Here is a 23,709-nt window from a genome sequence, read left to right on the forward strand (position 1 = left end):
TTGTCCATCCCCTGATTTATACTCTTCAATAGCCTTTTCTCTTAGTTGTGTGGAGTGTTCTTTAGTTCTTCATGATGTATTTATAACTAGTAATACTGATTAACCTCAATTACATACTCTATTATATACTGACTGATCTCTATACACACCAACTGTCAGACTGCCAGCAGACAATTCCTGGACCTCTGCTGAATTAGGTCAGTTAATAGAAATGAATTTGCATTAAAAAGGAGGAGCTTTTGAAATCCATTTTTTTCTGTTTTTATATACAGTGCTGGAAAAAAGAAGAGACCACTTAAAAATGATGAGTTTCTCTGATTTTACCAAATTGAAAGCCTCTGGAATATAATCAAGAGGAAGATGGATGATCACAAGCCATCAAACCAAGCTGAACTGCTTGAATTTTAGCACCAGGAATAGCATACAATTATTTAAAAGCAGTGTAGAAGTGGTGTAAAACTGGTGGAGGGGAACATGCCAAAATGAATGAGAACTATGAATAAAACCCCGGGTTATTCCACCAAATATACATTTTTGAACTCTTAAAACTTGCGTTATGAATATGAACTTGTTTTCTTTGCATTATTCGAGGTCTGAAAGCTCTGCATCTTTTTTTTTTATTTCAGTAATTTCTCCTCATTTTCTGCAAATAAATGCTCTAAATTACAATATTTTATTTAGTATTTGGGAGAAATGTTGTCTGTTAATGAAATGGTCTCTTAATTTTAACCAGATCTATTTTATTTGCCAGATTTTAGATTTTTACGTTTTTTTTTTAAATAGTGCTGTCAGGTGATTAAAATAACCTAACTAATTACATGCTCTGTGATCAATTTAGCTTAATTAATTGCATTAATTGCAAGGTAAAGTATTACAAGACATGCACCGGGCTGATGTGCCGGTCACTGCTGGTCATTTATTTTTAGATTTTCGAATTCTGTGCATTTCCGTGTTTATATCTAAATTCATTGCTCAATTCTGTGATTCCGTCCATGCTTTCTGTAACCAACAAAAAAAACCAAACCCTAAAAAAGCCAACATTTATTGACCATAATGTCATTTATAAAAGCAATAAAAAGGAGAAAAAGGGGGGATGAGGGATTATAAGCACTATAACAGAGCTGTTTAAACGTTCAACATCACACCTAAAAATACTACCAGTTCATCCCTAACAACCTGACTGATCAGAAATCCCTCACTAACTGTCTTCAGATTTTGCCTATTGTTGATTCTGTGATACTGTCCCTAATTGTTCCACTGTTACCTTTTAGCAAATGTCCCACTAGTGCAAAATTGAAGTTGGAGTTAAAGTTGAGCCCCACAAAATGGTCCATTTGTTTACAGTCCCATTCTAGAGGCTTCCGAATCTCCATGAACACCTCCTCAGGACTCTGCATAAAAAAATAGGACAAAAAATTAAAAGCACTGAAATTTGATGAAACTTTGGATAATAATATTTTTGCATCAAAAGTTCTACATAGTATATCTTTATGTATGGATTATGGATTTTGCACTTGTATACATGATTAATACCTTGTCATTAAAAACCCGTAAGCTGTCTAATGTGTGCAGGTTCTGCTCCAGCAGTGCAGTTCCAGCAGAGTACAGATTCACCTCGTCCAACTGCAGCACGGCTACTGCCACCCAGAACAGAGCCTTGTGCATGGGAGAGTCCTAAACACAACACACACACACTCTTTGCAGTCATTCACAGTGCTCTGCCAGATACCAATAACCTCTTCAGCTTAATGGTGATTCTAGAAAATAACTGAATAAAAAGACCTAAAAAAAAAAAAATAACAAAAATAAACAAATAATAATAAATTTTAAAAAAATGTTGCTGTTAAGTAACCATTCAGTTTATAACCGTACAGTACCTGGCTGAGGAGGGGTTGTAACTTGGTCAGTGCGATGACCGTGGCCTCAATGAGAACCTGGCTGTTGTAATTATCCGGTCCCTTTAAGCAGCTCTCCAGCCCCTGCAGAGGAAGAGCATTAATCAGGCTGACCAGTGAAGCTCGGCGGCAGCAGCAGCTACAGATACACAGCCACAGTGAATGGCACTACAGCAGCTCTCCAGCACATTGCACTCTGCAGATAGGGCTCCCTGACACTCATGTGCTTTGCAGAGGAAAAAAGCTGGCTGTCTAAACTTCAGCTCCCAAAACAGGGACCATGATATACAGATGCAGAAGCTAAGATAAAGAGCAGAGACGCTTAAAATGACTGAGCTTTACTAAGGAAAGACAGAATAATGACTTAGCATAATCTGGAAGGTATTTCCGTTGATGAAAACACAGAGAATGACAGCACTAAACACCCTAAGCTACATATTGCAGCCCATTTATCACACTCAGAGTGATAAGAAAACTTGGCTCTAATTCAGTGGCTTGAATTGACTAAAACAGAGCTCTGCTAATGGAGCTTTGTAGTCGCTGCATTCCTAAATTGAAAACTTGTACTGTTTCATTTAGGGCTGCACCAAATGAATATATGTTCGATTCGTCAATTAATCTAATGACTACTACATTCATTTTGTGTGTGTAAGCTTGATTAAAAAATAACCATAATATTGAGAAAGAGAATATTTTTCCTAATACTTCAATGTTCTCTTTAAATATATTTTCTTAAAAACAAAGTACAAACTGTACTAAAAAAATGTTAAACCTTTAAAATGTTTAAATGAGATTACCTTAAATGATGTCTTAATACGTTTAGTTAAATGCTAGATTTAAAACTTTATTCTTTATTTAATCACTGGCATAATATATAGTAACAGCAATCACTGACACTATATTTTCCATTAATGTAGTACAAGAAAAATAATTAAAACAATTTACAGGATGTAGCAACAGGCTGTGATGTTAGTTTAAGCTATTATCTCAACTGTACACAACGTATTACAATAAATAGAAAAAAAAAATGTAACCATTGAAAAATAACATTAAGCCCTATCCGGACGGGATTAGTTTCTTTAGGGGACGTCTGTGAAAAATATTGTACACTTCTACTCAGTGATAAAACTCCTCCATCCGGACTGCAATACAAAAAAACAGGAGGCATCACGTTCAGTAGCTCCTCCATTTCCACTCATTGTTGTGTTTACATGGATCTCCGTGGAAACACGCGACCAAAGTGTAAGTGTAAGAGCAGCTCACCCGATCTATGCTGAGAAGAGGACTGGCCTTGCTCAGGATTCGGATGATCTGCTTGATCTGGCCATGAGTCACACGCTTACTGATACAACCGAACACCACCAGGGCACGAGGCTGAAGAGATGGGTTATACTGGAAAGCAAACCTAAGAAAAAACACAACAAGAATCATTAAAGAGGTGATTATTCACACCAAAAATACATGTGAAATTATTGCTCCAATAAACCTTAATAAAGGAATCAGGGTTTCAATATTAGTACTGAAATCACTGTTGTATGGCATTTACTCACTTCTGAGCTAACTCAGTCCACTGGTCCAGCCACTTGCATCCAGGAATGTCCCTCATACAAGCCTGAGGACAGATTATTGAGCATTTTAGCAAAGGGATCCATCATCCATCATGGTTCAATTTCTGTAAAACGTGACCTATATGGATAAAATCACCAAAAGCACTCATGCAACATCTGTCACGCGAAAATGCACACTAACCTCCATGATCTCCAGCAAGGCTTCAGTGACCGTCTCTAAAGAGGACAAGGCGAAGGTCTCTCTCTCATAGGAGCCTGGAGAGAAGGAGCGGTCCCTGTAGCTGGAGCGGAAAGCGATGACCGCTGCTGACTTTACCTTACTGATGCCGAACAGCAGGTAGAACTTGGGCAGGGAGAATTCAGTCAGACTGAGGCGCAGCACCTGTTTAGTCTCCTCTACAAGAGAACAAGAAAAAGACCACACATTACAAGGATAGTTCCAAAACTGAGGCATGTATACGCCCAAATCAGACGCTGGTCTTTAAAAAAAACAGTTTAACCAGGCAAAACCACATGCTGCACAAATTACAGACATGGCTGCTAAAGGAAAGGGTATGGGTACTAGAATGTCCGGCCTGCCTGCAGTCCTTAACCGGTCCCTAGCAGAGAAAAAGTGTAACACCACAATGTAGGAAAAAAATAGGAAAAAACACCTGAAAACTCAATCGATTTCAATCTGTGCTGTCAAAATTAAGTGTTTTAACCCTTTTAAGCCCTGCATCCATTACATTACAATGAACATCACGCATTTCCTTTTTTAATGTTGTGTTGCACATAACACTAATTAAGCCTCACTGTTTTCCATTAGAATATAGCATGAACCAGCCAATGAATAAGTTTACAAGCTAATGAACAGTAGCTTAGCCGCGCATACTTCACTGGAAAAAAACAGCACCTTAGGCATTAGATTGTGGCAGCACTCTAAAACCAACAAGGCAAAGTAATAAGAGCTCTTCTTTGCTGCTTTTATGTGATTTAGACACTTCAATCATGTTTATTTTACTGTGTAGGAATGTTTGTGAGCTAAAAGATCAATATCAAACATAAAATAAAAATGTTAAACATAGGATTCCAATATTATGGACAAAAACAATTAAATATTTTAGTTAATAATTGGATTTAACTGGACTTCATATTAGGGTATTCGATTCTTCTTTTGTGTGCATTACAGGCAGAACACTGTATTTTTATATTTTTCCATCACTGGAATAAAACTCAGATCTGCAAGGGTTAGGAGAAATGCCAACATTACAAAAAGGTGTTTTTTGGAACATGTTGCAGGCATGAAGTGCAAGAATAAGTAAACAAATCTATAATAAAAAGAGACAAATTCAAATGAGCGCTGATCAACTTGATCAACACAGATTTCTCTCCTGAAAACTGTTTATTTGGGGTGAGCAAAGAGCTTCCGTTTATTGACAGTAAGCTTAGATTCCTGAATTTCTCCAGCACTAAGGCTGGAGCATTAGCATTAGCGGCTAACTCAGATCTGCAAGGGTTAGGAGAAATGGCAACATTACAAAGATGTAAGAATTTTTTTGGAACATCTTGATGTTGCAGGTCTGAAATGCAACAATGGTTGTATAAAAACAAATTAAAAAAATTTCTTGGGTCCATACTGTTCGCAGTAATATAAAATTAACATCAAATGCAAGTATTTCTGTTTTTTTTTAATCATCATTTTTGGTAACATCACAACTTTTCTGATTTGTGGTTGTAAGAAAAAGTTAGATAAAACAACAAATTAAATTAATAAGAAATAAAAATACTGTTAGGTGATATTTCCAAATTCAAATCTGTGTTGCCCACACATACAACATTCCCAGGTGGTATATTCTAGATGCTCATCCAAATGTACTGTAACCCATTTAATAAACATAAAATAAAGTCAGTAATGCATGGCACTGTCTTGATCTCATTTTCTGCATACATTGCAGTCATTAGGCTACCTTAAACAAGAACTGGGCTAATACAGAGGCGTTTTTCCTCCTGTTAGTCACGCTCTGATTCAGTGATTTTCCCCTACGAGAGCAAATAAAAACTGCTGTGCTTTACACATTTCTAAATAAGAGCCTTTGATTTATTATATACCTACCAGAGACCAAGTGACTCCTTTAAATCTTTAACAAAGATGCCATTTTTTGTTAAACATAGCACTTATATATACACAAACTGAACAACCACAACATTATGACCTTGTTTCTGCACGCATTATTAATTTTATCAGCTCCACTGACCATATAGAGACGCTTTGTAGATCTCTAATTGCAGATTGAAGTCCTGTATCTGTTTCTCTGCACACTTTATCATTTTACCCCGTTTCTTACAGATCAGGACCCCACAGGTGGTGGGTCATTCATTCTGTTGTGCTGTGTGTATAAGTAAATCAAACACAGTAAATCAACAGTGCTGCTGGAGTTTTTAAACACTGTATCCACTCACTGTCCTCCTCTTTATGAGATACTCCTATCTAGTTACTCCACCTTGTAGATGATAAATTAGAACATAAGACAGAAGCTCAACTATTTCTGCACAGTTTGTGTTTGTCATCCTCCAGTTAATCAGCGTTCACAGGACACTTTTTAATAAATATTTCTGATTAGTGGTCCATTCCCAGCCCATCAGAGAAACTAAGCAGCAAAAACTCCAACAGCACTGCTGTGTCTGATTCCCTTGCACCATGTGGACTGAAGACTTCAGTTATAGCAAAATACTGTATCGCACTATAAGGAGCTCTGTTTTATAAGTAAACGTCTATTGGTCTATTTTCATATATAAGGCACACCAGATTGAGAGATACAATAAGAAACTTCTATTTCATGCAGGTCTCAACGCTACGTTGTAGCTACATAAGTTTAAGTAAAGTAAAGCTAAGTGAATAAAACTGTAGTAATAAAGGACAAATTTAAACTAGCACTGTTGTGCTTATTTACAGTAAGCTTAGATTCCCAAATTTCTCCAGCACTGAGGCTAGAGCATTAGCGGCTAACCGTATACAGGTAATGCTAATGCTGCTTCAGCAATGCTAGCCGGATTAGCAACATGCTACAAGCCAAAAATACTCACCTTGAACGAGGAAAGAGTTAGCGCGGTTAGCAGGTAATGCTAAAGCTGCTCCAGCAGTGCTAGCCAGGATTAGGCGCAGGCTACAGGCCAATAATACTCACTTCTGAACGGGTGTGAAATAGTGGTTAGTGGCTAATGCTAATGCTACCCCAGCCCCGGTGCTGGAGAACTACACTGAAACTCCTATACAACGCTTCACTTCAGCAGAGAGGCTAGACTGCTCCTTAATATCTGACATAAGGTGCACTGGAATAAAAGGCGCACTGATGATTTTTGGGAAAATTAAAGGATTTTAAGTGCACTTTATAGTGCGAAAAATACGGTATATTACTGAAAAGTGTTTTAAAATCTCACACCAAATTAGTTTCTCGCATTTTAATCCCCAACTAATTATTAAAAAATATTAATTAAATCAATCAAATACTAGCTGATCAGTTGATTATGTAACAGGGCTGGTAAAACAGAAATATCACTCAGTATGTAGTGTAATTTCTTACCACTGAAATTGAGCTGGGAACAGGTACAGAGTGAGTGGATGATGTTAATCACCAGCCCATGGGTGGAAGCTCTGAGGGAGAGGGGTCCTGTAGCCACAAGCAGGGTGACCACATGGAAGAGGTATGGCAGGTGAGCTGCCACGTCCAGAGAGTTGTTAAAGGAGAGCATGAGCATGTAGCGGGCCAAGATAGCGATGTCATCCCACATCAGGTGCTGCTCCAGTGTTGGAGTGGGAGAGAGACACGTCTTATCGATGATCTTGCACATGCGGCCAATGACCTGTAATAAGAAAATGCTGTTGCCCTGGGGTGCAAATTCAACAACTAAGAACACTGGCTATAAACTCAGACACCAACATTACCAAAAAGAGCATTTAACATTTACTACTAGCGATAAAGTTAAAGATCCAAGATATTTTACAGTAAGAGTGATTCTGTTGCTATCACTGTTTTCACTAATGCTATAAGCCCAGTTACATCATTTCCTATGCATGTCTGCTGCTTCTGTTCCGTGTAGCAGTTTTTTGTTTTGTTTTCTTGTGTGTTTTTGGGCACTACCTGCTTTAAGGGAGGCATGCCTGGAGAGAGATGTTCAGATCTGTACATATTATGCCTGTCTGTTTATTTTATTTCTAGTTTAGTTAGCAGTCATGTGTAATTTTTTTTGTTATAGGCAAAAAAACACAAGTTTGAATACTTTTTTACTGGCTTTAAAAAAAAAAATAGTTATTCTACTTATAAACACATTTCTCTTATTTTATTCAAGTATTATTTAATACAAAATCAGCGTCTTGTTAAGTTAATGTTTCTAAAATATGTATTTTTTTTTAATACTACTGAATGCTTGGACCTGTTATTTCATACTAACATTTTGTTGCAGTAGTTTATTTTAACATGAATTAAATATGTAATAATATTTAATTAAGTCTTTTCATATTGCCAAGCATACATTTTAATCTAGAGCATCTACTTTTATTACCTTGATACTTTTTATGTTAAATTCATATTGGTTTATAAATTTAAAGAGTGTCCTGCGTTAGTTTTGTAATTTTATGTTATGACCTGACTGACTGTGCCTTTTTAATTACAAAATGTCTAAAACAATACCTTAGAAATTTTAACTTTACGGGTGAAAGAAAATATTTACTTATTTCATTTAAAAAATGTGGAAAGTTTGTACAGCACTCTGGCAAGCCTGTACTTCATATTAACTTATGATGTCCCTAAATGACACATCTTGAACATCCTGAGAGCATCACTATAGGACAGTGTGTGAACCTGCGTTTGTTAATCTGACCTTGTTTACAGAATATAGGAGTGCTGGGTTAGTCCTTGAGATAAAACTAGATTCTTTTAAAAGTGTATTTTGTTTTTGCTTTTACAGGTCTGTTTAAATTAAGTTTCATATAAAGTGTGTCTGATATGATTTCTAGAACAAAATGTTAAAATACAAGTTATAAAATTGCTGTAATTTGTCACATCAGGATTTAAACCTTAATATTTGTACAGTCACGTTCCCACAATAAGAAAAACCATGAATGATCTGCTCTCTAAATTCAGTCAATTTCTTCAACTCTAAGTTAGCCTATTAACTGTTTTAACAATGTATCACTGTCCCTCTGTGTCATTTACCTAAGCATTACTTGCATACGTAGGGAGACGTACCACCTCTTCAATATAAGGTTATGTTTGGGGCTGTACTTGACCCCAAATGCTGTGTGAGACGGGGAGAAGGCAGATGCAATGACTGGACAATGCCTGCCCTTGTGCTCCTAAACTGGCATGTTGTGACATCAGCAGTGGCTGGCACATGCTAGTCAAACAGGGCTCAGCACCCATTCAGTGTGGCTATAAAGCTGAAAATACAGCTAAATACATGACAAATGGAGATGAGTAGATAAGAAGACGAATCCCAACACCTTTGCTCCTTTGCTTAAAGACCGCAATGCCCGAGACACTTGAGGTTAGTGGACTTTAAATCAGAAACACCGTTCTTACGCTCAGCCGTCTGACAATGCAGTCCATTCACTGTAATGACTAACAGTTGTTCATATAATAGGAGAGAGTGGCTGGCTGGCTTACTATTGTGTTTGTGTTTGAGTGTGTTCATGTACGGATCGGGAGCAAGCATTTGTGTACAAACACTAGAGATAATGGAGTAGGAGGACGAGGTCGGATAAGTTCAGTGAAGCTAGAAGAGAAATGGTTTCTGAGCACAAAAGGCAAGCAGCAACAAAAGTAAGTCAACCTGCACTTCAGAGAGGGAGTGTAAAGATTATCTGTATAAGATTACAGGCATTCAGACTGTTATGCTTATATCATAATAAAACTGAGATCAGAATATTCACATAGTGAGGACTTCTGAATGTAAATGTACAGTTAATTGAATACATATTTTAGGTCAGAGAAACATTTTCAAAGTAGATTTAATCTGATGGGTGCCATTAAGTAAGGATTTCATACTGAAAGTACGAGCGATTGATACATCTGTTTAAGTATGTCTGGGATCAGTTACAATTAATGTTGAGACAAATCAGCTTTACTTATGTACTACATACTGCACAAGTGAATACTAATACTAGTGTAAAATAATTTTAAACACTAACAAGTGGTTTTATATGATTAAATGTTTGGCTTAATCATTGCTAAACACCTCTATAAGGATGGAATTATTATTTGTAGTTTTTGTGTGGTTTAGCTAATTAGTGCACAGTAATATTATAGCAAAGGTAATGCTAAGGGTATTTCATGTGTGGATTAAATCCATGTGCTGGCAGAGGGGACACTTAGGAGAAATATTAAAGTAAACATCTGGTGTAAAATGGACTTGGGGTGTAGTAAAACATGATAAGGAGTACAAGTTTTTGTTAAATATCCTACCTCAGTTTTCGGCATTCTGAAAAACAGCGCTTTCAGATGATGTTCCCAACAGGCTTACAATGCTAGTGATAGGGGCATAGCCTAGCCCATGGCAATTTTTAAACTATTAACAAGCTCAGTGTAAGTCCAAGTTGACTGATGAGCATGAATTAAACTACAGCTGATGATGATCACATGAAAACTTGCATTTATTTTACACTAGGGGTACCTGAAGGTTTTGTGTGCATTAACAGTGTTTTTTGTAAACTATCTGTGCACTTTCAAAGCTCTTAGTGCCTCGTTTTTATTGTCAGGGCTCTTAAAATTCTACCAATGAAGTGTGGATCTTCTTTGAAATTGTTATTGATTTAAAAATATAAATTTCCTTGTATACGCAACTCTATGCCCCCATCACTAGCATTGTAAATCTTTTGGGAGCATTGGCTAAAAGTGCTTGTTTGTACTCATCATGATTCACTACACAATCCATTTCACACTGGATTTCTCCTTTAAACACACTTTTACAATAGGTTTACTTATTTTAAATACTTTGTTTCTGAATTAAAAACTGATATATGGTGTTAACAAGTAAACACTTTTACTGTCAAGACAAATGGGTTTAAACAATGAGCTCAGGTGCCTAAAACCATTATAGCAACTGTACTGCATGCTCTGCGCCTATATGTGAAGAGATAGCAGTTACCTGTCACTGAGTTTAGACACATCACATCATATCAGTTCAGCAGCAGAGGACTTACTTTGCTGGAGACCAGTTTGACATTTCCCGAAGCCAGAGCCACAGCTGTGTCAGCCATTACTTCAGCTTTGATGGATCCCAGGCCGCCAGTAGCACTGGTCTTAATGAAACTATCCAACACCACATCGAGCAGGTCTGATATCTAAAGATAGAAGATAGAATTAAGTTAAGGAGCAAGGTCAAAAGTACATAAGACCAAAATCCTCTCAGTACTTTTTTAAAAATAAACGCAGCAGTATGATAGAAACAGGACACTGAGTTCAATGTTAAACTTTTGGTTTACTAATCATACCTGTCCCAGGCTGCCCCATATCTTAGCCTGAATTGAGGGGTACATTTGCTTCTCATTGATGGTCATGGTGATGAGCTTGTCCAGTATGGCAGTGACTCGCTGACGCTTGGCGTCGTCATTGTGCTTACAGAAGCGCACCAGGTTCCGCAACCATGGAGTCATGTACTCTAGGCACAGGTGCTTCAGTTCAATACCTGTGGAGATAAGCAGATTCGCACAATCAGGAAAAAGATACATTTCAATCTCAATATTTCCTTTTTCGACATTTGCATGTATGACACTGACTTGACTTGCTGAATCCAGAGATGCACTCTTCCAGGAACTCCAAGGTGAGATGGGGTTCATTGGCTGCTAATGTCTTACTGATAGACACAATGAAAAGCGTGTTGTTGGCTGGAATGCACAAGCCAGATGTCTCCAGGAGCTGCCCTTCAATCTTGAGGTTGAAGGTACAGGTTAAGGCACACAGGAGGTTGTATGCTGCAGACCTGGTGACGGCAGAAAATAAATATATGAAAATAATATAGCTAACATATACAGCTCTGGAAAAAATAAGAGATCACTTCAGTTTCTGAATCAGTTTCTCTGATTTTGCTATTTATAGGTATATGTTTGAGTAAAATGAACATTTTTGTTTTATTCTATAAACTACGGACAACATTTCTTCCTCCACCAGTCTTACACACTGCTTTTGGATAACTTTATGCCACTCCTGCTGCAAGAATTTAAGCAGTTCAGATTCAGTTTGATGGCTTGTGATCATTAATCTTCCTCTTGATTATATTCCAGAGTTTTTTTAATTTGGTAAAATCAAAGAAACTCATCATTTATAAGTGGTCTCTTATTTTTTTTATAGCAGTATATTATATGTTTGTTGACAGTTTTTTTAGAAGTGCAGTTTTAATGATTCCAAAAGTAATGGAAAAGATTTATCAAAAGCAATAAAGCACAAAATGCAACAGATCCTTGGCTCTCAAATGTGTATTTTTTATTGCACTGAGGACAAGAGGTTCAAGTGCCTGCCAGCTAAACTACAGACACACAAGGCCACTATTAGCATTTCTAATCAGCCCAAAACAACAAAAACAGAAGCTTTCTAATAGAAGGCCCATTGTTACAATAAGAACTGGGAGATGCATTGGCGCTCTCATCTATGACTGTCCGAACAGTTAGACTACAGGGCACAAAAAATCCAAAGCAAATCATGCCAAAAACATTCATAACAAAAAAAAAAATCACTGTTCTTACCTCAGACTGGGGTCGGAACTGCCCAGGTTGAGAAGGGCAATGTTAAGCAAGGTGCCAGGAACATCTTTAGGCCTGATCTTGGTGTGCTGAGGAATGGAGTCAGGTTGCGAGAGCTCCCAGCGTGTGCGAATGTGGATGATGGACTGAACAATGGCATCACATTCCTGGTGCATGAAGGTGAGGGGGGTGCCTTGATTGGCAATGGTCAAAGTGAACTGGTTCTCATCCACCAGGCAGATCTCCTCTATCTCTGAAGCATAGTAGATGTCATTGAGGAAGACTGACTGGCCTAGAACACGGGTACGCTCTGCTGAAGTCACCTGCACCGCGGTGGAGCCCACCTGAATGAAAAAGAAAAGAGAGAACAGTTGGAAGTTGGAAAGAGATTTCAAACAATAATGCTTTAAAAAAAAGTAGTGTTTCATAAAGCTTTCAGAAACATGTACCTTAATAGACACTTTAGTGTCCTTATGAGCCAGCTTAAGGGCATTATGAAAAACTTTAAGGTCTTCTTCCAGAGCCAAGGTGGCAGCAGGAAGCTTCTGCTGGTCAGGTTCCACGTGTTCGGCGAGTCGTGCAGGAGAATCAATGAACAGCAGCTTCTTACTCCCTTTGAGACCGGTCAGCAGCCGCTCATGGTATTTGGTGTATTCCCGCACCCAGGTGTTGCAGTTGTAGATGAAGACTGCAGCCACGTTCTCATAAGCAAAATTTGGAAAGACAACAAACCATTTGGAGAGAAAGTCTGTCTTGAAGCGGTTGCTTGGGCCCACATGAGTCAGGTCCACTACTATCTCGTAGTGTTTGGCATAGTATGGCTTCAGGGTGAGCAGCACATGGTAGATCAGGAGGTCACCATTGATTTGTCCCGTTTTAAACCTGTAAGAAACCAAAAGTAAATTTTGAACTTTTGAATTTGTCCTACAAGAAAATTACTAGTCAAAGATCCTATTTACACCTGCTCACTTTTTGTGACTCCATTCTGGATCCTGATTAGATTTTACCCACATGCATTTACAACTGGAATTTAATTCCATCCATTTAAATCTCCAGTGAATCAAAATCAAACCTGATTTCTGTGTGGGACATAATAAGCAGTTTTGCTCATTGTGCATCAATTACGGTCAAATGCCTTTTGAAGCTACAGTGAAGCTAAGTCCAAAAGGACATTTGGAGATGTCCAAAGTGACATCTTGACCAATAGGACACCTGGAGATGCTGAAATTAAACACATAAAAAATGCCCAAAAGGACACTTGGAAAGGTTCAACATTACATTTGAGGTACCAAAAAGACACTTAAAATGCTTGAAAAATCCAAATGGACACTTGGAGATACCAAAAATGACACTTAAGACGCTTGGAGATGCCCAAAAAGACAATTGGAGATATCCAAAATGACTTTTTGAGATGCCCAAAAGCACACTCAGTGATATAAAAAATGAGAAGGCCAAACGGACACTTGAGGATACTGAAATTGGCACTCCAAAATGGAGATATCCAAAAGGACACATGGAATGGTATAAAGTGACACTTACGATGCCCGGAGATGTCCGAAATTATGTTTTGAGATGCTTAAAAGATACTCAGAGATACCAAAAATGCGATACCCAAACAGACACTTGGAGATAATGAAACTGACACTGACAATTTGGGATGCCCAAAATGATACTCAGATATACCAAACATGAGATGCCCTAGATGTCCAAAATGACATCCTGTCCAAAAGGACACTTGAAGCTAACGAAATTATCACTTCGTGAGGCCCAAAATGATACTTGGAGAGGTTCAAAATGACACTTGAGACACCCAGCAGTTTAAATAATTAGATATGTATCCACTTTAAATGTGTCTTGAGTGTATTTACACCTTTTGTATGCTGTTTTGTCTCATCCAAGTTTAATTCTGATGCTATTCAAAATACACAAAGTAACTAGGTGTAAACAGGACCAAATAAAATAAGCATGGACACAATTCGTACAGTATATACGAGTGCTACAACTTTGCACGTTAAAATTGCTTTATATATGGTTCTTTAATGTCTACCAACTCAGAAAGTTTAAATAGGACAAGAGCACAGTTATTCACTGTACAGTTGTGGTACACAGGCTTTTGTTCAGTTATTTATACCTGGTGTTTGTTCTTTCACAGCTGCAAGTGACACGTTTCTAAATTCAAGGACCCCCAAATAAATCGAGACAGCGATGGACAGGAAGTGACTGTTTTACATCTCAGTCTGTTGCTTCACTTGCTCTGTTCTTAAGCTGTTCATCACACTCAGCACACCTTTCAAGATCCACTGAAAAAAGCTTGACGAAGGTAAATATTCAACATACAGTATATATTGTTATATAATACTAGCATGTGTGTTAACTGTGTTAAATTGTTCTGTGTATATTTGTTACTGGTCAGGTGAAGATGTTTTTAGAGATTTTTGTCTTATGCATGTATTAAGATCTACGTGGATATCTACATGGTTTACCTTATTTTTATCCACCAAACTAAAACACGTAAATAAAATCACTAGCCTACACTAATTTGTTTCTTGTTTCTCCACATTGAAACAGGCATGGAGTCCACCACAAGCTTTACAACAGGTTTTCAACAGAGCAGCACACATTTCACAGATGATATCGAGAACCTGACTGAAATTCCAGTCAGTGTATCTCCTACAAACGGCAGCACACCAGTATGCTTAATTGACCCTCAACTGGCGTTCATAGTGGCTCTATCTTCTATGGGTCTCATCATCATTCTGCTGATATCGACCATGGTTCTGGCCTGTAAAGTTGTTGCCCTGAAGCGGCAGTGCCAGTCCCGACGCCCAACCCGCAGTAATGTGGACCTGGTGAGCGGAACTGGCTACTGGGGCACTGAAACTATCGAAGGAGGCATTGTAGGACCATGCGAGACAAACCTTCTATTAGAGGAAGTCAGGACCGACGCGGAGGATGACGAGTTGCCTGAAGAAGTGGAGGACCCTATCGTACACCACTGCCCCACCACTAACATGGGTACAGAGAATGCCCAGGTCACAATGCAGACCTCTACCTCCAGAGATTCCTGCATAGATCCTAAGGAGCTGGAGAACATGCCTCTGATGGTGTGAGCTTAGACTAGAGGCAGCAGGTCAAAGATCCAGGCCTTACAAATAGGTACAAACTGTAGGATTTTTATCCCCCCCCTTTTTTTTAATTAGCATTGCATTTGATACGAAATTAGAACAGGACGATTTTACTTTAGATACAATATCTGTAATGGTGTTTTTATATTATGTTAAATTACTGTTATATTAACTGAGCTAAAATACTATAGTATTAGTCTGTTTAAAAAACTCATGCATTACTGGATTGTTTAAAAAATACAATGTTGGTGTTACTTATACTTCTTTACATGTAACAAGTGTATATCCTATTATATTCCTATTACAATATTTTGTAAACACATGACTAACCATAAATTATTAAAGCTTATATAAAATTGGGGATACTGAAATGATGAGGCACAATTAAACCACTGCTGTAGCATAGAAAAGTGGTCTAACTGCGTAATGTTGCCAAGAGGCAAGAAAAGAAAAATACAAAACAAAACACAAAAAAAGTGAAATTTTGTGATATTTAGTAACCAACAAAAATTATTCCAAAAATGAAAAGATTGCTGTTATAAACAAAAAGTGGTTTGTTGCCTGAGGGCAACACCATGCCATAAGGGAGTAGGGAAAAAATCACCATAAAGAAAATGTAGACATCAACCTAGTAGACTTAATTTCAAATGTCAAATTGGAATTTGTCACAAATTATTCATTATCTCATATTCAGCCCTTTTCTCTTCCAAATACAAATACAAAATTACCTAGATAGTCAAATATATAAACAAACAAAACTCTTTAAAATTATGGTAAAAGTGGCCAATTACCTGAAACCACTTTTTAATGTTAAAACCTCCAGACACAAAAGTTTCAAAGTCCACCCTAAAGTCTTCTGTGCATGTCAATATGTACTACTGTGTACTGTAAATTTGCATTGTTCTCAAATAATATTCTTTGTCAAAAACTCTGTCTTTGTATACCATCAAATTACAAATAAAGCTAAAGACTAATTATAACCCACTGTACTGTATTTTTATTGTATCTTTCTGTTGTGTTTCATTTAACACTCAAGTCTTACGTGTAAGAAGCTTTCTGATTATACACGGACATGCCAAAATTGATGAGTCACAATAATAGTTCTTATCCTATGATATGTATTTGTATTTATTTTAGTTTATTTAAAGGGGACTCATTGGCTTTCCTAAACTGTGTGGTAGTACTTACAATATTTAAGCTACATACATACACTATACATACATACATATATACATCTGTACAAAGGTTTGAGAAAACACTCCTTCTGATGAATGCACTTAGCTAATTTCTATTGCACCCCCTGCTGACCCATGTGCAGTATTGCCAATAGAATAGACACTTTAGGGAGGAGTCAGGGAGTTACATGTAAGATGAGGTCAGCTGATCATTAACGTCTTGATCTTACTAAATGCCCTTGTCACTTATTTCAACCAAATCCTTACAGCAATGCTCAAATATCTAGAAGAAAATCTGCACTGGACAGTTAATCAAAACAAAAACTTCTTGTTGATTTCAGAACAGCACTGAATGAGCATGTTTGTTTATATAGCATACACACAAACCATATCCAATAACACAGACATGCAGATTTTTTAATTTCTAGATTTAAATGAGCAGAGTAGAAAATGAATAGCCTATTTTTTAAGAAGTCAACAATTCTATATTACAATTTACCTTAGAGGTTACAAGGTTTATTAAGTAGAATAACAGCTTACATCAGTACAGTTCAAATTTCTACCTGAGAAAACATGAAAAAAATGTAATAGTTATTCATACTATTAAACCTAACTTAGTGGTTAACAGTGGTGTGTGATTTGATTCGAAAGGAATTTGCATGGGCATTTATGTGGAAATGGTTTGGTTAGCATTTAAATTAAACTTTATAATCCCTATTTTCAAATAATCAATACCGCTAAATCCTGTTTTTTGGAGAATAAAATGTAACAAACAGTGAAAGTGTCTTATGTTTTAAAAAAATGTACCACTAATAATTTACCAGTAAACTTTTAGGTTTTCCTTATATCACATCACATATTGCCATTTCTGAGTTTTCAGTTAAATCACCAAACTCTAAGTGAAGATTCTTGAGTAAGATTTTTAGCACTTTTTGCTTTTAAAAAATGTTGATGATTAAATCATTAAAGTCAGTGTAAATAAGAGTATACGCCAAATTGAGAAACACGTACCACTAAGTTTTACATTATAGTGTTTTTGGGGATTCACAAACAACAAACAAACAAAGAAATGAAGGATTTTTTCATTACAAAAACACCTTTAAATCAACAATCTAATTACTATAAACCTACAAAACAAAAAAAGTAATACAAGGGCTCTTCTTATTTTTGTTACACTGCACTCAGACTTCCAGCAACTTTTAATATTCTGTACAGATAGTAAAAACTCTCTGGAGTGAGTAATTCTGATATGCTGTATATTCTGTTCTTCATACAACTCTGTGTTGTCAGAGTCAGCACTGTCAGCCTCATCAAGAGGCATCAGAATCAATACCAGTACCAGCGCAACAAAAGCAGCGAGGAGATTGATGATGGTTAAAAAAAGCAATCACACAAACTATAAAATTGACTACAACACACATAAAACACACATTAGAAACACTTAAAAACAGAAAAACTGTGGCATACAAGGTCATGCAGCAGAGTTATATCTCTTGAAGCTCACATACAGTACAATTATCGTATTAATACATAAAAGATAAAACTGAAAACTTTAAAGAAATGGAAATAAAGATTTCTACACTTTCTTTAGTAAGCTCACAATGAGGAAGATGTGGTAATTAAGTTATGGTAAGCAACATCTTCCTAAACCTGATTATTTTCATCATTCACAACCGTTCTGCTTGTAGGGATGGTGACTTAAGACAGAATAAATTGCTCATTAGCTGAAGAGAGAACACAGCGGTTTCACAGCTCTCGTTTCCTGTCAGAGAAACATGCGCAAGTTCCGTATTCAACCAGCTCAATGCCTCTCTCCCTCTCACACAGTGTTTTAAGGGGGGTTCGGCATCAGACTAATGTAGAAGGTCTAAACAAAACACATATTTAGAGTAAATCTACAGGACAGAAGTATGTCTGGACTTCATTAGATCACTTTTCGAAAACTGGTGAGTAAAAATATGTTTTTTTTTTTGAGGAATTGTATTATAAAACAGCAAAACACACTGATAATGTGCTTGGAGAATTGGAGAAATTGTTATATTTCAAGTATTATCTGTCTAAAAATGTATCATAGCCTCTGCTTTGCCTTATCAGGTTAAATGTTAGTCATATAACACTTTGATTTTTTGTCTAATACTCATGTGTGTGTATTTTGTGATTATTTTATGTGTAATCTAGTTAATGGTCATTTTTTAAAAGCACAACAGAATACGAAGAACTTGACATTTTATTTCTACATTCTACTTATTCTAATAATAATAAAAACGACAATATAATCTCTATGGTTGGTGATTATTACTCCTTCAGAGTGTCACACAGAAAAGGAACACTTTACTTGTCTGTTATTAGCTAAGCTCAAATGGGGAACATTTCACAATCTGTCTACAGCTTCTGCAACTTCAATGTTCTTCATTTAAAAAGACTAAGTGTCTCTACATTTGTCGTCGTTCAGTTTCAGGAGGCACCATCTATCAAGAGGAGCACATCATGCGAACCATTCTCACCACATGTTTCTTAGTTCTGCTACTTCTTTGGGAACTTAACGCTGCTACGTCCCTCAGCCCAAGTACCCCCAGTCAGCATGGAGGATCTGCTGAAAGTCACATGTCTACCTCAAGAAGTGAAGGACCCACCACATTGATCACAAGTGATGATCCTACCAAAGAATTGAGACCTGAACATGGTGAACTTAACGATGCTACCTTCCTCAGCCCAAGTACCCCCAGTCAGCATGGACAGTCTGCTGAAAGTCAAAGGTTTTCCTCAAAAAATGGAGGACCCACCATATTGCTCAGAAGTGATCAGCCCACCACAGAACTGAGACCTCAACATGGTGATTCATCTTCAAAAAAGCCAACACACTTTCCAACCAAGCAGAACCTAACCGATACAAGTCATTCAGAGCACAAAAACACTGAAATACAAACTACCAGGGAAGAAAATGAGTCACCTTCAAGCACTTTCTCTTTGGCCACCTCAAAAGTGCAGACAAAAAGGAGCTTGGAATACTCTACTGAATCTCAAGAGCCATCTACAGATAAAGAATCTACAATTCTGGCCACAAGAGATCATAATCAGCATAGCACAACCGGTGTCACCTCTTCGAAACAGTCCGCAGATACTTCACAGGCCCTTATGACAAGTATGAGCCATGCAGAACTCAAAACTACTAAGGTGCAAATTACCATGAGCGAAAGCAAATCACCTTCAAATGCATCCTCATTGATCACCTCGAGACGACATACAAAAAGGAGCTTGGTCACCTCAGAAAACAAGCAAACCACAAGTACACCAGCCAAACAGAATGTGATAAACACCACTACTGCTGAAGAGGAGCATCAAACATCACATGAAGTAAAAAAGTCCACGGAGAATACAAGCATCATGGGTAACCTCCTTATGACAAGTATGAGCCATCCAGAAAGCAAAACTAGTGAGATACAAATCACCACGGGCAAAAGCAAATCACCTTCACATTCTTCCTCCTTGTCCACCTTGAGACAACATACAAAAAGGAGCTTGCTTACCCCAGAAAACAACCAAACCACAACCACACCAGCTAAACTGAACGTGATAAACGCCACAACTGCTGAAAAGGAGCATCAAACATCACAAGAAGTCCATCACAAGTCCACGGACAATAACAGCATCACAGGTAACCTTCAGCAGACCATTTCAAACTCTACGGAGAAAGTAGTCAGTCAACAGACCAATACCACCACCCAGTTACCCACCACTCAAAGGGTTGTTACAGATGAGCCTGTAAAAGTGTCAGCTGACCACCAAACAAAAGTACAAACTACAGCAGGGTCTCCACAAGCCCAGGAAAACGGAGAAACCAGGGTTACTGCTTCCACAACAGTTGCGATACCAAACACAACCAAGCTAAGTAAAAACATTTCAGAGGTTACAAGCAAAGCTCAAACAAGTGGCAGTGTTCTTCCCATCAGTACTTCCACAACTAAAGTCACATTCATACCAAACACCTCCATGGCTTCCACAGGCCCTTCCAAAGGTTCAACTACAGGACCCACCACAGGACCCAAAGGGCCCTCAACAGGCTCCTCAACAGGCTTCTCATCAGGCCCCTCGACAGGCCCTGTCACAGATGAAACAGTAACAACTAGTGTGACCATGGTTGGAAAAACACCTACAGCAGCACCCACATCCTCCCTCACCACTCAACCAACCAAGAAACCAACCAATAAAAAAATCCTGCCAGTAACTCCAGAAACTCAGGATCAAAGCAATGCCAAAAAGAACAACACTGGTCCTATAGTGGCATCTTTAATTGGCAGTGCTCTGGTTCTAATGTTCATAGCAATCGCTGTAATTTTGTTCAGAAAACGCAGAATGCAGAAAAGACAACTGGACAATCCTGACTGGGCCGGTCCCTCACCATTCCTTGACAGTGACATCCACCCTAACTCATCGAAACAGGGAGATGAGGAGCTCTTTCCAACCAAACGTGACACCAAAAGGATCTCCCTCCATTCATTTCTTCCCCAGAGGCTCTCCCAGCGACTTTCATTGCTGGTAGAGGAAGACGTCCAGATGAACGACATGGTAGTAAACAGCACGTTTGGCAAAAATGAAAATTCACAGAATGGGAAGCCAACAGTACAGCAGGGCGAGGAGCAGGAGCAGGACCAGGACCAGGACAAGAGCCAGGAGCAAAAACTAACAGAGGCCAATACTCCAGATGTGGTTTCTTTAGCTCCAGGTGCTCCTGAGACAGTGGATAAGCCTGCTGCTCCTGTTGACAACGGGACTATTCAACCTACATCTACACCTGCTGAAGAAATCACTTCACTTCCATCTCCATCCACAGAGACCAGTGCTGCCCTGCCGACTCCACCACCATTTGAGGACGTAGATCTTAGTCTTCCTCAAACAAACCCTGCAAATACTTCGCCTGCTCCACAAACCTAAACTCGGTCACATGGGAAACCCACTTCCTCACCAGCAACCACTAACCAGAATAGAAAGAATGAAAATAGAAAACAAACAAACAAAAAAAATCTATAGACACTCTTCTGCTTTTACAACAAGCAAAACCAGCAACGTTCCACTCTAAATGGTAAATGCTCACACAAAACAAAATGCCTGTTGCATAAACAGGTGTAACCTAAAAAAAAGATTTGTATTATTGTGTTTAAGGGATATTGATTAAACTGCAACAGCTTTGTCAATTAGCTCCTTTAAAAAAAAAATCCTTCTCCGCTTAAGAGTAATAAAAGACTCCAACTCATTAAGGCAAATTCTCACTTACTGATTGATTTCTTCTAAGACCTTTAAGAACATTAAGTGCACTGCTAAAAAAAAAAAAAAAAAAAAAAGAAAAAAAAAAGTGTGTAAACATGCTAAATTTTATTTGGACACTTAAGATTGTATGTGTTTTATGTTATAATGTATTGGTCAGTAAAAAAAATGAGATTACTGCACTGCAGCATCACACTCTAGAATAGATTGATATTGGAGAGAGAGAGACTCTATACTGGTTGCAATTTATTCTCACTCTCTGCTTCTGCTCATGGAATGGGAAAGCCTGCAATCCTCAAGCTGACAGTGCACATAAAATCCCAGAACCTAGTGTGTGTGTGTGTGTGTGTGTGTGTGTGTGTGTGTGTGTGTGTGTGTGTGTGTGTGTGTGTGTGTGTGTGTGTGTGTGTCTGTGTGTGTGGTGTGTGTGGAGTGCAAAAGCAGGTGAGAAACCAAGTGAGAGTGAGTATGAGAGAGAGACAGGGTGAGAGAGTGAGCGAGTGTATGTGTGAAGTGCTGCTGAAACGGTCTGAGTGAGTTACTGCAGTGCCACAAGCTTCAGCATCTGATTGCTTTTCAGAGCAGCAAACAACCTGTGATTCATGATCCAGACAGCCCAGCCAGAGCACCGGTTCTGGAAGTGTGTCCCCACCGACACAAGTCAGTCAACGAGAAAACAGGGACGTTTAATTCGCCGGTGTGTACTTTAACATGAAATGGACAAAGTTAATGTAGAACAGAATGTAAATGCCAAATTCAAGAAGGCTCACTGTTCTGAAGTGTTCATGTACATAAACTGTATTAATTTTATATGCATTTTATTTACATGTTTACATTTATTTGTGCTGATATTTGACTGTACTAGTACTGTGTGGTTTAAATAAATTTTGACATACTGTATACAGTCTATACTCAGCCTCTTCTGATGCAGATATTAATTAATTTATGTTAAAATTGGGATGGGCAGTTTAAAAGGTTATCAAAAATGACCACAAATTAATCCAAACTGACATTCAGAACCTTGATTTTGAAAAAGCTTTCTACAAATCAATTTTTATGTACTGTTCCCTTAATTTAGTTTATTTAAATATTTTATTTATATAGCGCTTTTTTCAAAAAAATTCACTTTAAGAACATACCATCACACATGCTCAATCAAGTGTTTTATTGATTTGAAGTCAAATCATCCAGGACTAGTTGGAAAGGTCATTTATTGCATAAAACTACATTAAAATACCATATTTTTCGTACTGTAAGGCTCAGTGTATTATAAGGCGCACTGTTAAAGAATGTCTAAATTTTGGTCTATTTTCATACATAAGGCACACTGGATTATAAGGCAGATTTTAAGAGACTGTAATGCTTATGCTACTCCAGCCCCAAACTGAAACTTCTATATAAAACATTGCAATTTAGCAGAGTGGCTTTACTGCTCCTTACAACCTGACTGTTAAAATTCATACATATATTAAAAGGCGCACTGACGATTTTGGGGAAATTTTAAGGAATTTTAAGTGCGCCCTATAGTGTGAAACATACATTAAGGGCATTTCGATTGATGCGCTAAGCTTCTTAGTGATTGTTGCAATGAATTTCCATGAAATTCCATCTATGCAGGACTGATTTGATAATGTGTAGGTGCTGGAAGTTTCCACTGGTACTAAATATTAGGTATAAATAATATAAATAAAAAACCTTGCTTCACAAAAAGTGTGGTGTTGTGCTCTGCTCTTCCCTGCAGATCCAAGCAAGGTAAAATAATAAAAATATAATTGTATAAAATAATATTCTCTATTATCTCTGTAGCAATAGCTAGTGTAACATAATATGATTTTTGTATATTAATTATTTTAAAAACATATTTAAATCACTTCTGAAACATTTAGGCATTCCCAAAGTAAAATACACTAGATAAGTAACTGCCATTTTGGATTTACTTGAAAAATCTACATCATGAAACGATCATTC

At 37.6% G+C, this 23,709-nt stretch overlaps 2 protein-coding genes across 9 annotated transcripts in view; one reads left to right on the top strand and one right to left on the bottom strand.

Annotated features, from left to right (window-relative positions):
* nf1a (neurofibromin 1a) overlaps nucleotides 1-23,709 on the bottom strand; it is an 88,828-nt gene that overhangs the window by 15,967 nt on the left and 49,152 nt on the right. For all 8 annotated transcript variants that reach the window (XR_002649582.2, XM_022666986.2, XM_022666922.2 and 5 more), the window contains 12 exons: nucleotides 12,629-13,061; nucleotides 12,183-12,523; nucleotides 11,220-11,422; nucleotides 10,935-11,128; nucleotides 10,644-10,784; nucleotides 7,027-7,306; nucleotides 3,645-3,859; nucleotides 3,446-3,507; nucleotides 3,159-3,300; nucleotides 1,878-1,979; nucleotides 1,534-1,674; nucleotides 1,265-1,391 (listed from right to left, as the gene is read on the bottom strand). Coding sequence is in view for 7 of the 8 variants with exons in the window: in XM_022666986.2 (XP_022522707.1) it covers nucleotides 1,265-1,391; nucleotides 1,534-1,674; nucleotides 1,878-1,979; nucleotides 3,159-3,300; nucleotides 3,446-3,507; nucleotides 3,645-3,859; nucleotides 7,027-7,306; nucleotides 10,644-10,784; nucleotides 10,935-11,128; nucleotides 11,220-11,422; nucleotides 12,183-12,523; nucleotides 12,629-13,061 (2,381 nt within the window). In the remaining variant the exon portion in view is untranslated. The remainder of the gene's footprint in view (nucleotides 1-1,264; nucleotides 1,392-1,533; nucleotides 1,675-1,877; nucleotides 1,980-3,158; nucleotides 3,301-3,445; nucleotides 3,508-3,644; nucleotides 3,860-7,026; nucleotides 7,307-10,643; nucleotides 10,785-10,934; nucleotides 11,129-11,219; nucleotides 11,423-12,182; nucleotides 12,524-12,628; nucleotides 13,062-23,709) is intronic.
* On the top strand, nucleotides 18,241-22,641 carry LOC103022924 (mucin-17). The gene is made up of 2 exons (XM_007236860.4): nucleotides 18,241-18,425; nucleotides 18,932-22,641. Exon 2 carries the CDS (start codon nucleotides 18,967-18,969, stop codon nucleotides 21,409-21,411), a length of 2,445 nt encoding a protein of 814 aa, XP_007236922.3. The 5' UTR covers nucleotides 18,241-18,425; nucleotides 18,932-18,966; the 3' UTR covers nucleotides 21,412-22,641.

This window comes from Astyanax mexicanus, chromosome 18 (assembly GCF_023375975.1).
Source record: "Astyanax mexicanus isolate ESR-SI-001 chromosome 18, AstMex3_surface, whole genome shotgun sequence".
NCBI classification, from domain to species: Eukaryota; Metazoa; Chordata; class Actinopteri; order Characiformes; family Acestrorhamphidae; genus Astyanax; species Astyanax mexicanus.